We start from the raw sequence: 14,669 nt of genomic DNA on the forward strand, positions 1-14,669 counted from the left end.
AGCAGAGCCAAGGAGCCGGAGGAGGCGCAGGCCATCCTGGAGACGGAGCAGCGTCTGGAGAAGATCCGGCAGAGCCTCCAGCAGAAGGAGAGCCAGGAGCTGGAGCAGCTGAGACACCGACAGGCCGAGGCCGAGCAGGAGCTGGAGGAGCTGAAGAGGAGGAGGGAGGAGAGACGAAGAGTCAGAGGGGAGGAGGAGCGTCGGAGGGAGGAGGAGGAGCAGCTGCGGCTCGCCAAGGAGGAGGTGACCACGTCTTTTCTTAAATAGCACAGCGATGATTCCCTGAGTGAACGTTCTCAGGTGGTTTGAAGTGATGCTTGGATTTTTCCTCTGTGTGAAAATAAACTGAAATAAAGGTGAAATGTTCACATGTGTGATGTGACCCTCAGGAGGAGAGGATGAGGATGAAGAAGGACATCGAGAGGAGGAGGATGGAGGCAGCAGAGAGGATGAAGAGTCTGAGTCTGTCCAGCGTGGACGGAGATGAGATGTTCAGTCCCGTCAGCCCCAAAGCTCCAACACACAAGGTGATTAAAATAAAGACAAACACTTTATATTCCAGACTTTTATTTGACGGCAAACTGCAGCAGAGCACAAACGCTCCAGATGCATTTAAGTAAACATCTGTTATTTATTTATGAAGTTATTTAATATATTATTATGATTATATTTGAGTTAAAATCTTTGTTTTAGAGAGATAAAAATCATCTTTGAGTCAGAGTCGTCCTCTGTTGTGGATGTTCAGAAGCTCCTCAGCAGAATCAGTGAAGATGATGATTGAAGTCGTGGAGGTTGCTGTCGTCAGCAGAATAACTTTAAAACGACACGTTTGATTGTTTTCTGGGTGAATCCATAAAGTTACATTACCTGGTGCAGATTACTGACTGGCTGTGTGTGTTACCTCCACAGCTGATGGGTTCAGGCTCAGCTTGTAAGTTGCATGTGTGTGTTGGTGTGTGTGTGTGTGTGTTTGATAAGCCAGGAGAAGCATGTGTGTTTTCAGTGTGTGAGTTTGATTTGTGGACCGTGACGTCCCTCCACATCTCACCGTGTCCCAGCTGCACTTCAGACCTCACTGTTGAAGTCTTGTCTTGTGTCCACATGTGAATGTCCGTCTGCACAGGATGATAAACAGCTTCTGATCCTGTTTTATTTCCTCTGCAGTCCTGAAAGTTTCTCTTCATCTTGTGTGCACGAGATTTAAAGAAACGCAAATCTTTTGGGACGTCGGTGCGTCTGTGTTCGGACATGAAATCAGTTGTTCTGATGATGTGCATGAAACACTGCATGTGACTTCAGCACCACCAGTTTGTCTCTGAGTGCATCAAACTGAATGTTTACAGAGTTGTACTATTTATAACTGGAACTAGAACCAGAACAGGAAGACCACATGACCCGGACGCTATTGAAAGAAAAAATATGATTATACATGAAATCTATTAATTAAGGTGCTGATTCTTTAGGAATATCACAAAGAAAAAACATATTTTAGATCTGATTTCAGTTTTCAGTCCTGAGGTTTGGAGATGAACAGTCACAGAACGTCTCACCAGAAAAACTTCAAGTCGACATCGAAACCTCAGAACAGAAAATTCAAACAGAACCAGAAATACACAGACAGTTTGATGAGACACACAGAGTGCAGCAGTACCACAGGATCTTTCTATTCAACGGCTGACAACAAGCTTAAAAACAGTTATTTTCATTTTGAAATATAGAGTCTCTCGCTCTGCTCGTGCCTCCAGTCTCCCCTGAAGACTGGTTCAGTTTGATGAAGACCAGCAGACTGGACCAGTCTGGACTGGACTGGACTGTCGGCTCTGTTTGTGTTGGACGCTGTGGTGGAGCTCTGAGCAGAGCTGAGCTGTAATTAACACACATCTGAACCGAGGCCGCCACATAAAAAAACTCCCTGTGTTCATCTGAAAAAGAAATGACATCAGACTTCTTCTCCTTCAGATCACAGAGAGGACGGAGTCGCTGAACCGCTCGCTGAAGAAAAGGTGAATATCTTCATCAATACGTTTTATTCTGTCACTGATTTTATTTGTTTTTAACAAGTGGAAATATTCTGGATGATGTCTGGTTCCCTCAGAGTTCAGCCTTTAAGGCGACTCCTCCACCTCTCTCAGATCATCTCTCCTCCTCAGCTGTGATTTATAGCTCTGCTTAACGCCGTCCAGATGCAGGCGGCTGTGTTTTCTCCGCTGGGTGGTGAAGTATGGCGGCTCCAGGCCGTCTGCAGCAGGAAGTTATCATCTCTGAGGAGCTCGCAGCAGGAGCGAAGCCTCCGTGTGGATGTTTTTTATTCAAAGATAACTGTCGCAGGAACAGAGACGGTGTTCAGAGGAGGCAGCATGTTTCCTCTCACAGCAGTCAGATCTGGTTTCTAAGTATCAATTGGTTGGTCGAAGGGTTAAAGATTAGTATGTTTTTTAGCATTTAAAGATGTGAGGTCTAAATTTCTGATCTGCAGCTTTCAAAGAAAATGTTTTTCTGACTGCTGACTTGAACACTGAATCACCTTCAGCTGGAAACTTTACGTCCTCAAACTGTTGAAGGTAAAAGAACATGTCGACTGAGTCATGAAGGAAGCAGCTCATAAAATCTGAAACGTCTCGATCCAAACGTCTGATGTCATCTCAGATGTTGTTTGCCTCCATCGATCTCGACATCATCAGGTGTGAACCCCCTGTTAAAGGTGGGCGTCGCTCTGCGGCGGCGCCTCAGACGTGTTGAAACAGATGATTCAGATGATGAACGAGGTTTCCTCCCCCGCTGCGAAGGAATGACATCATCCAGCAGCAGAGCTGGTGTCTGAATGTGTTCAGTGTTTGAGGAACGTGGAGGAGGTTGAGTTTGGACGGCTGGACGAAAAATCTGCAGACTCACAGACGTTCAAACAAACCTTCATTCACTGATCCAAACACAGTCAAGACAACATGACTTCCTGGAGTCCAGATGTGCTGCTCTGTCATGTGACTTCTGGGTTTCATAATAATTGACAAAGAAAAACACAAATTCCTTATAAACTGGGTTCATTTCTAACGATCCGAGTCTGAAAACCAGCTTCAAATGAACAGAAATTACTCATAAAAAGAAAATGCCAACATGTTGTTGAATATCTCAGACTTTGTGTCTTTGCTTTCACTCACTGTGAGCTGAAACAACACGAGACACGATATAAATACATCACCTTTTTAAAGGAGGTGAAAACTCGACTTCAGGTTGAATTTAAAGACGAATGTTGATGAAGTCAGAACCTGAATCTGAGCTGTGACCGTCTGTATCGTCTGAAACAGCAACAGCTTCAAGAAGACGCAGCCTCTCGTCCTGCTGCCCAAGATCGACGACAAGATGGAGCAGTACGCACACGCTGTGGAGGTCAGCTCACACACACACGCACACACACACACACACACACACACACAATAAAACACACACACATTTCCCGTTACACATTCAGGAGTGTGGAGACAGAATGAAGTTGACATCTGAAAACATAAAAGTGACATTTGACTGTACAATTGGCTTTGACAACTTTAAAGAGTCTTTCCCAAACTGTTGGACTGTCCCTTTAAAGTGTGTAAACCCTCGGCTGATGAACCTTTCGGACTCTCATTGTTTAAAAGCAGCTGAGCAGCAGAAAGCAGCTCTGACCTCTGCAGCACCTGGCCGATGACATCACAGCTCTGTGTTTTCGTGCGGACAGATATACGACAGGAGAAACGGCCGTTCAGAGCTTTTTATTTTTACACTTCCGTTCCCTGTTTTCTCGTTTCACCTCGGGCTGATTAACAGCTCGCAGGATGACCCGAGGTTAACGCCACACACTTTATTTATGGAGAGCGTTTAAAGAAAAACAGGTCTGACACAAAGTGAACAGCAGAGGTTGCAGGTGTGAAGAAGAAGAAATACTCTCACCTGAAAACCAGCGTTGAGACGCCGTTTATATCTCACTGACAAACTTTATTCATGTATATATTTATTCTACTGTATTTCTCCTTTGAACAGACCTTTGTTAGTGAGTTTTGAGAGGTGCTTTATACAAGTTTTTGTTCTCCTTCTTCTTAGTTTTTACTTTTTTCGACTGTATTATTTTATTGAAGAAAATGACATGTTTACATAACATGTTAAGATGAAGATGTTTTTAATTGTAATTAATTTTAATGTATGATAAAGTCACGACATCAGATGTGTGATCTCTGTCCAATCACAAGTCAGCATTCTCCGTGGCCAGTCGATCACTAGAAACAAGAAATCTGCGAGGTTGTGATACGACAGCATGACCGAACACTGACTCAGAGCTGTTGTTGTTGTTGTTGTTGTTGTTGTTGTTGTTGTGCAGAACGCTCAGGAGGCCCGGGCAGTGAAGGCATCACTGACCGACCTGCCCAGCTCACCGGAGGTCGTCGCCTCCAAGAAAAACCTGTTTGAGGCCGGAGAGGCCTGGAGCCAGAGTCCCACCAAGGGAGCCACCTGCAAGGTGAGACAACACTCAGGGGTGGTTCCTTCTGCTCGATCGGATCAGAGCAGAATCTGATGTTTATTCCTCCAGAAGGTCTGGATCTGCACCAACTCTCTCCTCCAGAGCTGTCCAGAAACTAGCAGCGATACGTGAATGACACAAATTTTGCATCTATTTGTGGGGGACACACCTGAACACCAGATAAACCTGCTCTGCTTATCTGATAATGTCTGACATTTGTGTTTATTTATAGTCTCTGCTCCTGTTGAAATACACGAGATGTTGTGAAGCCTCACGATGTCGTCTTTAACCAAACCTCTTTTCTTCTCTGTGTTTTGTCTGAACCAGGACACTGAGGGGTTGAAAGTGGGCGTGGCCGGCCTGATCACTCAGTGGGTGAAGGGTCCGTCTGACGGCAGCAGACAGTCGCTCTGCAGACCGACAGTGAGTCACAAACACAACAACATGTTTAATTCTCCTTCTGCACCTCAGACATGTCGAACACCTTCCTCTCTCCGTCCTCCTCCTCTGTGGACTCATTTCTTTAAAGTCTCTGAGCAGAATTTGGAGGCGTTTATCCGACTGAACTCGAGAAAACGGACCTTAATGCTGAAACCAGACTGAAGCAAAAAACAAGCTGATACAGAAACTACATCTTATGTTTTTATGACTTGTGTAAAGAGTATTTCTACATTGCTGTGTTGGTACTTTTACTCAAGTAAAGGATCTGAGTCCTTCTTCACCTGACTGACAGTGATGTGATGCATTCAGGTGCAGCTTTAAAAGTTTGTTATGTGAGGTTTCCCTCTTGTGGACGAAGACGATACAGCAACGTCAGAACATCTTGATGCACCTCAGAAGAGTTCCTCTGAATGTTGAAAAATATTTTGTCTGTGATCGAAGGAGGATGAGAAACAAAACTTTATTTGAATGTTTCAGATCAAATCAATGGAAAGAATGTTCAGAAATCACAGAGTAAAAGTTACTTTAGGTCAGAAAATATTTTTTCAGTTTGAGAACAAACTAAATGTTGTTTATCTCGATGAAACGTTAGAATAACAGTCCAGAAGCTCTGACAGTAAAGATCTGTTCACTGTGTCTGAACTGTTTCTGACAAACAAACATGTTTCATCCACCCAGTAATTTTGTGCTGTGTGGGTTGCCAGAGTTGGACCATGATTACAGGATTTTAGGTTCTGATCTCTGGTCAGGCACGATGATGTCAAACCTGGCAACCTCACCGTGATGACAGAAGACTTCAGGAAGCTGCACAGAGTCACATCACGGACAAGGAACCTAAGAAAGAAAAAAGGGTCATTACGTCACCAAATCTTCTGCTGGTGCCAGACTGTGGTGTCAGCTGTATTGAAGTCTATGGGAGAAACACACTAAAACCCAACATCTCTATGTCGAAAGACTTCTGATGAAGAAATGCCTCCAGAAAATGAGAGAACACACTTCAGAGAGGAGGTTAACCTCTGAGTTATGTGTCGCCACGTTGTTCATCGTGGGGAAAGGCTCCTAATGTCTCATCTGCTAAAATCAGTCGGACCGACCCTGTTAGGTCACGATATTATTTTAAAAAATCAGGTGTTAAGCTTCTCTCTGAAGTGTGTTCTTCCTTTTCTGGAGGCATTTCTTCATCAGAAGTCATTCGACATAGAGATGTTGGGTTTGTGTTTCTCAGCTGATGCCGCAGTCTGGCACCACAGTCAGCATTCAGTGACGTAATGACCCTTTTTTGGATCACTGACAGTAAATAGTTTCCAGCATGAAACTCACCCCGAAACCACAAACTGTGTTCCTACATGCCTGTCTGTGTGCAGGTTGAACAAACAAAGATAAAAACATGTTATTGAGTTTTCGAGTTGTTTGCAGGTCGATTTCTGAACTTTGGACAGAGCCAGGCTAGCTGTTCCCCTTTGTTTCCAGTCTTTATGCTAAGCTAGGCTAACCACATCCTGACTCCAACTAAACACAGCGACAAAAGATTATTATCCTCTAAACATACTTTCCAAAATGTTGGACTGCTCCTTTAAAATTCTGATGCATCTTCTGAACACAGAATATCGACCGTGTTTGTATTGATTACTGATTAACGACTGATCGGTTTGTCAGGACGTGAAGCCCGGAGATGTGATGCAGAAGAAGAACATGTGGGAGGGGATCGGAGACTCGACGGGGCGACCCGGGCAGAGAGCCAAGGTGAGCGTTTAAATGTTGCCTTCACTGTGACGCACACTTTATCAGACATGATTATTATGTAACTGTATACAGTTTAACTGTAACACTGTAATATGCTGAAGATTTCACTTTTTCTACATTTGATTTTGATGTTTTTGTCTTCACGTCTTTGCCTCTGAGAATCATTTTGTGGCATTATTATTGAAATCATATGAAACAGTTAATAAATGTTTACTGCAGAGTTTCTGTGCAGTGTGACGGGATGATTCATTCATGATAACAGATTTCAGTTTCTCTCAGACACATCAGAGTAAACAGACTTTGTCTCTGTGTCTCTCTTCAGGCCTCAGCGGGTAAAAAGTACAAATTTGTCGTCACTGGTCACGGAAAATACGAGAAGATCCCTGCGGACAACGAGGACGAAGAGTTCACCAACGGAAAGTCTGGTAGGTTAACAGACAGGAAGTGAAGAAGAAGAAGAACGTAGACGCAGACCGGCCGCTGTAACACATCGACTTTATGTCTTTATTTTCCTTTTTTTATTTTGTTTGTCAGATTTATGCAAAATTGAGATTTTAAAACCAGTTTTCAAAATGTTCTACTTCAGACTGTTGGACTGGATCGATCACAATACAATTATCTACTACGAGATGTTCAGTCCACAGTCCAGATCCATTAATCTGACATAAGTTTAATTGTTGTTTGTTCTTATTTGGAAAATGAAACCTGAAGTGTTACACAGATCGTGAATGATTGACAGATCCTCCAGGACGCTCCCTTCAGGAGCTGCAACATGGACAAATAAATCCCCTAAAACAGAAAACATCTTTTAACTGCTGCTGAGTTCAAACAGTAAAAAACGAAAACAAGCGAATGAGGGAAAAACTCTGCACATTTATTTTGAAAGTGTCTTCAGGTTCACAGGAAATCATCCCGCTAACGTTGACGTGTTTTCAAAACTTGAATCTGTAACTCCAGCACACACGTGACAAACCATTAGAAAGAACAATAGAAAAAACAAACAATCAAAAATAAAACTAGAAGAATAAAGTTCAAACCCGTCCGTGTCTCCTGACCTGCGACCCCTCCGACCGCCGTCACGGCGGAGGCTCTTCATCGCTCGTCTCCAACAACTTACAGAAGCTTTTTATCTCAGCGGCATCTTCAAGTCACAATGAAATCATTTTGTTAGCAGCTTATAGATCATTTTATTATTAAGATAGAGACATGAGGGCGAAAAGGCCTAAATATCACAATACACTATACATATATCACCATCACCATAACAAAATATCATCGTTATATTGCTCTGCACTAAATATTTCATACACGGTGGCGCTTTATGTTAATGTAGTTAAAAAGTACTTATTAATCTGATTATTAACATTATTAATCTGTGTTAATAATAATGTGATAAACATACTTATTGTGAGATTATAAGACATTTTTATCCACTTATAAGAAACAGTTTACAGACTGCTTCAGATGGTAACAGGAGCCTTCTCAGTGATGTCATGTAACTAAGTACATTTACTCAAGTACTGTACTTAAATACACTTAAATACACTTGAGTATTTTCATTTTCTGCTACTTGATACTTCCACTCCACTACATTTTGGAGGAAAATATTCTACTTTTTTACTACACTCCGTATTTGATAACTTTAGTTACTAGTTACTTTGCAGATTACATGCTACCTACCTGCATCAGAGCCCAAGTAGCTCATATTTAAATATTTATTTAAGGCGGAGAAAAGGCGTGTTAGTGTCTCGTATCTGCAGAGAGTTTCTTATTTTCTCTCTTTGTTGCTGCTCGGGACGCTTTACCAACCCAACATGTGGCTGTTTGACGTCCTGGGAATGAGACTCAACTATCAACTATCTTTGTGGTGCGTTCAGGAGCAGCTGGGACAAATCCTACTGATTCTACCTTTAACTTTAATAGTCTTTGAATTATATTAATATGACGAGAGCTTCAGTTAGCTTTGACCACACATGTCCTTCAGAGGGAGACTTTTTACTCTGATACTCTGAGTACATGTCAGAGCCTGGACTGTCACCACCTCCACAGTAAACATGGTTATTTTGCCATTATTAACACTTATAAAGGCTTATTTGTGTTAATAAGGGCCTGATTTCTTATTAACTAACACTTATTAAAAGGACATTAATAAAAATAATTTGCAGATCGCTCTTCACTATTTTGACAATAAATCAAACAATAAATAAAAATTCTCCCTCGTCTGCGTCCCTCCTATCCAGCTTCACTGACATCCGATTGGTGTTTTCCTTCAACTGATCCGTCTCTAAATTACGTCTCGTTACGCTTCCTGTTTGAACAGGAAGGAGGTGAAATGAAGATGCTTTTAAAATGTTGTTTCATTGTGACTTTAAGAAGGTTCAATCACAAAAACCTAACCAGCTACAGCCTAAAGAAGACACATCCATTATCTAGTGAGAGGTCTCACCCTGAGGCAAGTAGCACCATTTTGAATAAAACTGGATATTTGAATCACAAATGATTTGTCTTAAAATCATTATTTCTTTCTACAAAACATACAGATTATTTAATGAAATAGCTCATTAAATATTAACTTTTTCAAAATAAATAACGAAATCCATCCAATCCATAACTTCTCTCTATAAATTATATTTATTGTGAACGTGTGATGAAAGAAAAACAAACGAGAAGCTCTGAAATTTACTTAAAACAAAAACCCTTTTAATCTGAAGTGGCGTCTGAATGACTTTAAGACAAATGCAGCTCTTTGCAGCTAATCCACAAACATTTAACGTCCAGACAACCAGTCACACGAATGCACCACAAAGCATTTGTCAAGTATATAAAGTTCAAGCCGAGTTTCCTACACAAACACAAACTACATTCGATTAACAGAGACTACGACTTCCTGACCTGTACATTATTCCTGTTGCTAACACGTCTGCACCTGTACATTAAACATTTATCACAACTTTTTTTTCTTTACATTTTCGTCTTGGCGATTTATTATATTATATATATATATATATATTAGCTTAAGTAGCGGCGAACCCTCGTGCCTTTCTGTTAAAGTCTTTTGGTTCCTCGTCTTTGCCTTTCCGCCCAATCAGACCCATTTCAAAAACTGTTGAAATTTTCGTCACCGGCCTCGAAGCTGCCTCTTTAAGCTTTTTCGCGTCAAACTTTGGACTAAAGAGCAGCACAGGCAGCCGGAACGCGAATGAAGGTATCTCTGTCAGCTCGTCCTTTGTCTCCTCCTCAGTTGCCTTCTCCTCCTCGCTTTTGTTTAACTCGATCTGGTGCATGATGTTCTCTTTGGTGGAAAACATTTGGAAGAGGACGGCGTCCCACATCTTTGTTGCCTTGGGAGCGTCTTTGCTTTGGTTCTCGTCCTGAGCGTCGTCCTGAGCGTCGGCCTTCTCGCCGACCACCTCGCCGACCACCTCATCTGCCTTTTTCTCCCCGCTCTTCTGGTCCTGCTCGACGGCCGCCTCCTCTGGAAATTTGGGCTCCTCCTGCTCCACCACCATGTGCTTCTTGAGTCGGGACCAACCGCTCAATCTAGATTTCATCCCCTTCGGCTTTTGAAGGACTTTAAGAAGGGGTTCGGCTGCAGGCAGGGATTCATCCTCCTTTTTCTCGGGCGTAGATTTAACCGCCGAAGCCGATTCTTTTTTCTTGTCTTTTGTTTTGTCTTCACCTCCTGTTGACTCGGCAGGTGCTGCGGTGCTCGGCTTTGAGCCCTCAGCTTTAGCCTTGGTTGCAGCTACAGGTTTCGCTGGCTCTTTTTGATCTGAGACGACAGCTTTTGCTTCAGTTCTTGGCTTCTGCTCGACAGTCTGGACTTTATCTTTACCTAAAAGTTTTCTCACTGCCTTCAGAGGATCCTGGTCGTCACCTTTGGGCAGAGGCTGTTTGGCTACAGGAGTTGTTGTCTTTGGTTTGGGGACTTCTTGAACTGGTGTTTCCACCTTCGGCTTCCCCACAGTTTTCCCCACGACTGTTGGAGGTTTAGCCTTTGGTGTTTCTTGAATCACAGCTTGTTCTTGTTTCACTGCAGCCTGACTGGATACTGTGCTTGTCTCTGGTGTTACTGTTCCTGAGGTGTCAGATGCTTGTGAAACAATAATAGTAGGGACGGAGGGGGTGGGGGCGACCTTCTCCTCTCTCAGATGGGGTTTATCTACATCCTCGGGGGTTTCTTTAGCTTTAGACACCTCGGCTGGAGATTGTTTCACAGATGGTTCTTGGTTCGGTGTTTTAAACTCTGCCGACTCCTCTTTCGTAGCTTTAACCTCCTCTTCAGTTTGAGTCTGAGAACTTGAGATACCGAACGCTGGAGCGTACGTTTTGATTCCTCCGTAAGCAGCATATTCAGCCGGTGTCAGTCCACGATAGCCAGACTTTGATTTTTGAGCCACTTGTGTCGGAGTTTTCGGTCTCTGAAAGGCTACAGGTGACACACCAGAAGGTGATGTCCCATACGTGGGTGTCCTTGGTCTTTTAAAGCCAGGTGATGTGGACAAAAGTCGGGACGCCTCGTATGTTGGAGTCTTGGGCCTCTGATGGCCATGAGGAGTCAGCGCTGATGGTGTCGCCTCAGTCTTAGCGAGCCTTTGGGAGCCGGCTGGAGTAGTCTGGATCTTTTCTCTCGTCAGATCAGGCTCTGATTTTGACTTCGTAATACTTTGCTGGATTGGTTTGGCTGCAGGTGTCACGTCTGAATGAATGTCCCCATTCAGCATCGTTTCAGTCGGCACAGTCGTCTTCACACTTTGGGAAGCAGATGAACCGCTCGCAGCAGACACTGGTTTGGGCGATCTTGACCTCTCTGGCTCCACTGTGATCGGCGACACTGCAAACAAGAGAGGATTCGGTCTCGAGATTTCAAAAACAGGTGTTGCAGCCCGAGTCTTATGGTACGCCGGGGTTCTGGGCCGTCCTGCTGAAATTCTTGAGGTTTGGAGCTCAATTGTTGGCGTTTTGACTCTGACTTCAGATGTCGGGGTTGCTTTTTTGATTTCAGATGTCGGGGTTGCTCTTTTGATTTCAGATGTTGGGGTTGCTTTTTTGATTTCAGATGTTGAGGTTGCTTTTTTGATTTCAGATGTTGGGGTTGCTTTTTTGACTTCAGATGTCGGGGTTGCTCTTTTGATTTCAGATGTCGGGGTTGCTCTTTTGATTTCAGATGTCGGGGTTGCTTTTTTGATTTCAGATGTCGGGGTTGCTCTTTTGATTTCAGATGTCGGGGTTGCTCTTTTGATTTCAGATGTCGGGGTTGCTCTTTTTATTTCAGATGTCGGGGTTGCTCTTTTGATTTCAGGTGTCGAAGTTGTAATTGTACTCATCTCTGTGGTTGGTGTCGTGCCTCTAGTTTCAAAAGTCGGTGTCTTTCTCTGCGGCTCTGTGCCCAACGAAGGAGGCTGTATCAGATCTTGCTTAGTTTCAGTCTGTGCTTTACTCGAAGGTACTGTGCTGCCAATAGAAGTTAATCCAGCTGAGTCGTACACCGGTGGGGTCCTGGATGTCTCGTAGTACGATGTGCTCGCCGTGTACATCCTAATTTGAGGAACATCAAACATCGGTTTGGGCGATCTTGAAGGTTCGGTTGCTTTGAATGTTGGACGTGGACTTCTGGATTTGACAAACGGGGTCAACACAGTGAGAGGACGATACACAGCTTGCCCCCCTGTTAGTTGGTAAGGAGTCGGACCTACACTTGTGTGTTTTGGCTGAGGGGTTGCTTCAGCTGCAGCAGGTCTGAGACCGGCATGAGTTTCAGCTGGCTTTCTCACCTCAGCAGCTGCTGCTGTTGCCTCAGGTGCAGACACAGCTGGCTGAGGTATTTTGGGTACAGCCAGCTGGGCGCCTGAAGCTGGTGAGACTCCAGTGAGGTGGGCCGTTGCAGAATATGAAGAAACTGTGGTAACATGCTGCGAGTAAGAGTACGACGGCATGGCCACCGTCTGAGGTGAGAACCTCGCTGCTCTGCCATAAGGTGCACGCTGTGGGTAAGGAGACGCCACATGTTGATACAGCGGCCTGACGGTGAACCGTGGAGCCTGCTGGATGCCTGCGAGGCTGAACGGTGTCTCTGGAGTCTTGGGAGGGGTCGAGTGGTCACTGTGCTCGAGGTCAGGGCTTGCTTCGTTCACAGGGGAAAGGCTTGAGCGGAAAGGCGCGGCGGACTGCGCTGCCTGAGTGGAGGCCTTCTTCTTGGCGGTTCTCTTGAGGAGTTTCTGGAGTCTAACATTGTCCTTTCCAGGCTTGGGAAGCAGGGGAGGGGGGTACTGCTGGGAAAGCAGGCCCAGATGGGTGACAGCACCGTAAGCGACAGCCATGAGCGCCTCAGCACCCTGGGGAGAAAAAAATCAAGAAGAAAGGTTCAGAAAACGGAGATTCATGAGTCATGATCAAAACATTCATCAAGAATTAAAGGTCCTCTTTGTAAGAAAAGTTGATTTGAGTCTCATTCCAAACTCATCAAGACGTGTTGGGTCAGATCGACCGCCATCCCAAAGCGTCAGTGTTTAACGAGTTGGGAATGAGACTCAGGTGAAGTCTCGTAGTCCACAAAACATTTCTGGAGCTTCACAGCAAAACAGTGTTGCAGCGTTCTCCTAACCATCTGTAGGAGCCGGGGAAAAACTTAAAAAACAACCAAAAGCTTCTTCAGCTTCATTTTTATATTCAGTTTTAAAGTTAAATTCATTTTAAATTCAGTTTCATAAGTTTTTAAAATGTTGACGTAGTCTTGCAGCCTTTTAGTGGTTTGATTTCAGATCAGTCAGATGAAACATCCTGTCATTTTCCAGCTGACTGTACAGAAACATCCCTGAATGTGTTCAGCTCAACATCCTGTTAAAACAGGAAATGCATCAATACTCACAGTTAAAAGGACATTTTTAACATTTTCTTTTTTGTGTCTTTTGCAGATTTATATCACGATTACTGAGGAGACGTCGTCGCTTCAGGTGGTTTTTCCACCGGACATCGAGCAGCAGCAGCAGTTACAGACTCAACATCTCATTTATATCCAATAAATCGCTTTTTCTGACTTTCTCAGTTGGACGACTTCAAACCAACAGCTCAAGTCCAAAAGATCATCAAGTGTCTATATTTGTTCCACTTCCTGTCTGCTTTTGTATTTTCCGACATCGTGTTTCTGTTGTATTGTGTATATATCTGACTGTGAGCTTTAATGTTTCATGTTTTCTTCTCCTCTGCAGTATTTAGGTGAATCATTCTGAACGTCTGGTTGTTCCTCGTGTGACGGTGTGTAGGGAAACTTTAAAGTCTTTTAAATAGAAAAAGTTTACATTTTCCAAATCATGTAGAATTAATGGACACGTTATCGTTCTGCACTTAGACTTTGGCTAGAGAACAATCTGAAACCGTTGAGACATGAACACTTTTTACTTTATCACGAATCTAAAACCGAGAACATTGATTTCTGTTACATCTCAACTTTTATCAAGCAGAAACCTGATCGTCTGTTTTTATCAGCTGTCTCTGTATCACTGCAGACATCTTTCACCTTTCATACCCCAGTACTGAGATCTGTGATTGTGTTTATAACCTCTTTTCTTAAATAAATTAAATAATTTTCTACTTTTGCTGTTTTGTTTTCATTCATTGTGAAGTGATAAAAACCACTCCTGCCTGAACATCACATCATTTGGTCCAGACCAAAGCAAGATACCTGAACATCAGTGGGGATTCATGGTCCCCAGAGGATGACAATAAATTATTTTGATGACTCCTAAACTTTCCTGTAACGCCAACATCAGGCCAAACGTTTCTAACTAAGTAATTAAAGTTATTATATTAAGTAGGACGGACCTTTGATTCGACTTGGCAACAGGAGACAAACTAGTCCGCTCAGCTTCAGCTCAGCTGTTGGCCAGAAAGCTAACCTTATGTTAGCAAGATTCAAAGTCAGTAACACTGGTACGGTCTATACAATTAAATATCATTTTACGTTGTGTTAAACAACAACACTAGCGAGCCGGCTGTG

The 14,669-nt window shown here is 43.4% G+C and overlaps 1 protein-coding gene across 2 annotated transcripts in view; it reads left to right on the forward strand.

The window, feature by feature from the left end:
- The window catches only part of lsp1a (lymphocyte specific protein 1 a), a 28,712-nt gene extending 14,449 nt beyond the window's left edge, over window positions 1-14,263 (forward strand). The window contains exons 5-13 of one of the 2 annotated variants that reach the window (XM_073472865.1): window positions 3-243; window positions 390-527; window positions 1,960-2,003; window positions 3,303-3,384; window positions 4,349-4,486; window positions 4,817-4,912; window positions 6,587-6,673; window positions 6,996-7,098; window positions 13,588-14,263. In XM_073472865.1, the coding sequence (XP_073328966.1) occupies window positions 3-243; window positions 390-527; window positions 1,960-2,003; window positions 3,303-3,384; window positions 4,349-4,486; window positions 4,817-4,912; window positions 6,587-6,673; window positions 6,996-7,098; window positions 13,588-13,607 (949 nt within the window). In that variant the 3' untranslated portion in view covers window positions 13,608-14,263. The remainder of the gene's footprint in view (window positions 1-2; window positions 244-389; window positions 528-1,959; window positions 2,004-3,302; window positions 3,385-4,348; window positions 4,487-4,816; window positions 4,913-6,586; window positions 6,674-6,995; window positions 7,099-13,587) is intronic. The other variant, XM_073472867.1, reaches the window with a different exon arrangement.
- The last annotated feature ends 406 nt before the right edge of the window (window positions 14,264-14,669 follow it).

This window comes from Pagrus major, chromosome 8 (genome assembly GCF_040436345.1).
Source record: "Pagrus major chromosome 8, Pma_NU_1.0".
Classification (NCBI taxonomy): domain Eukaryota; kingdom Metazoa; phylum Chordata; class Actinopteri; order Spariformes; family Sparidae; genus Pagrus; species Pagrus major.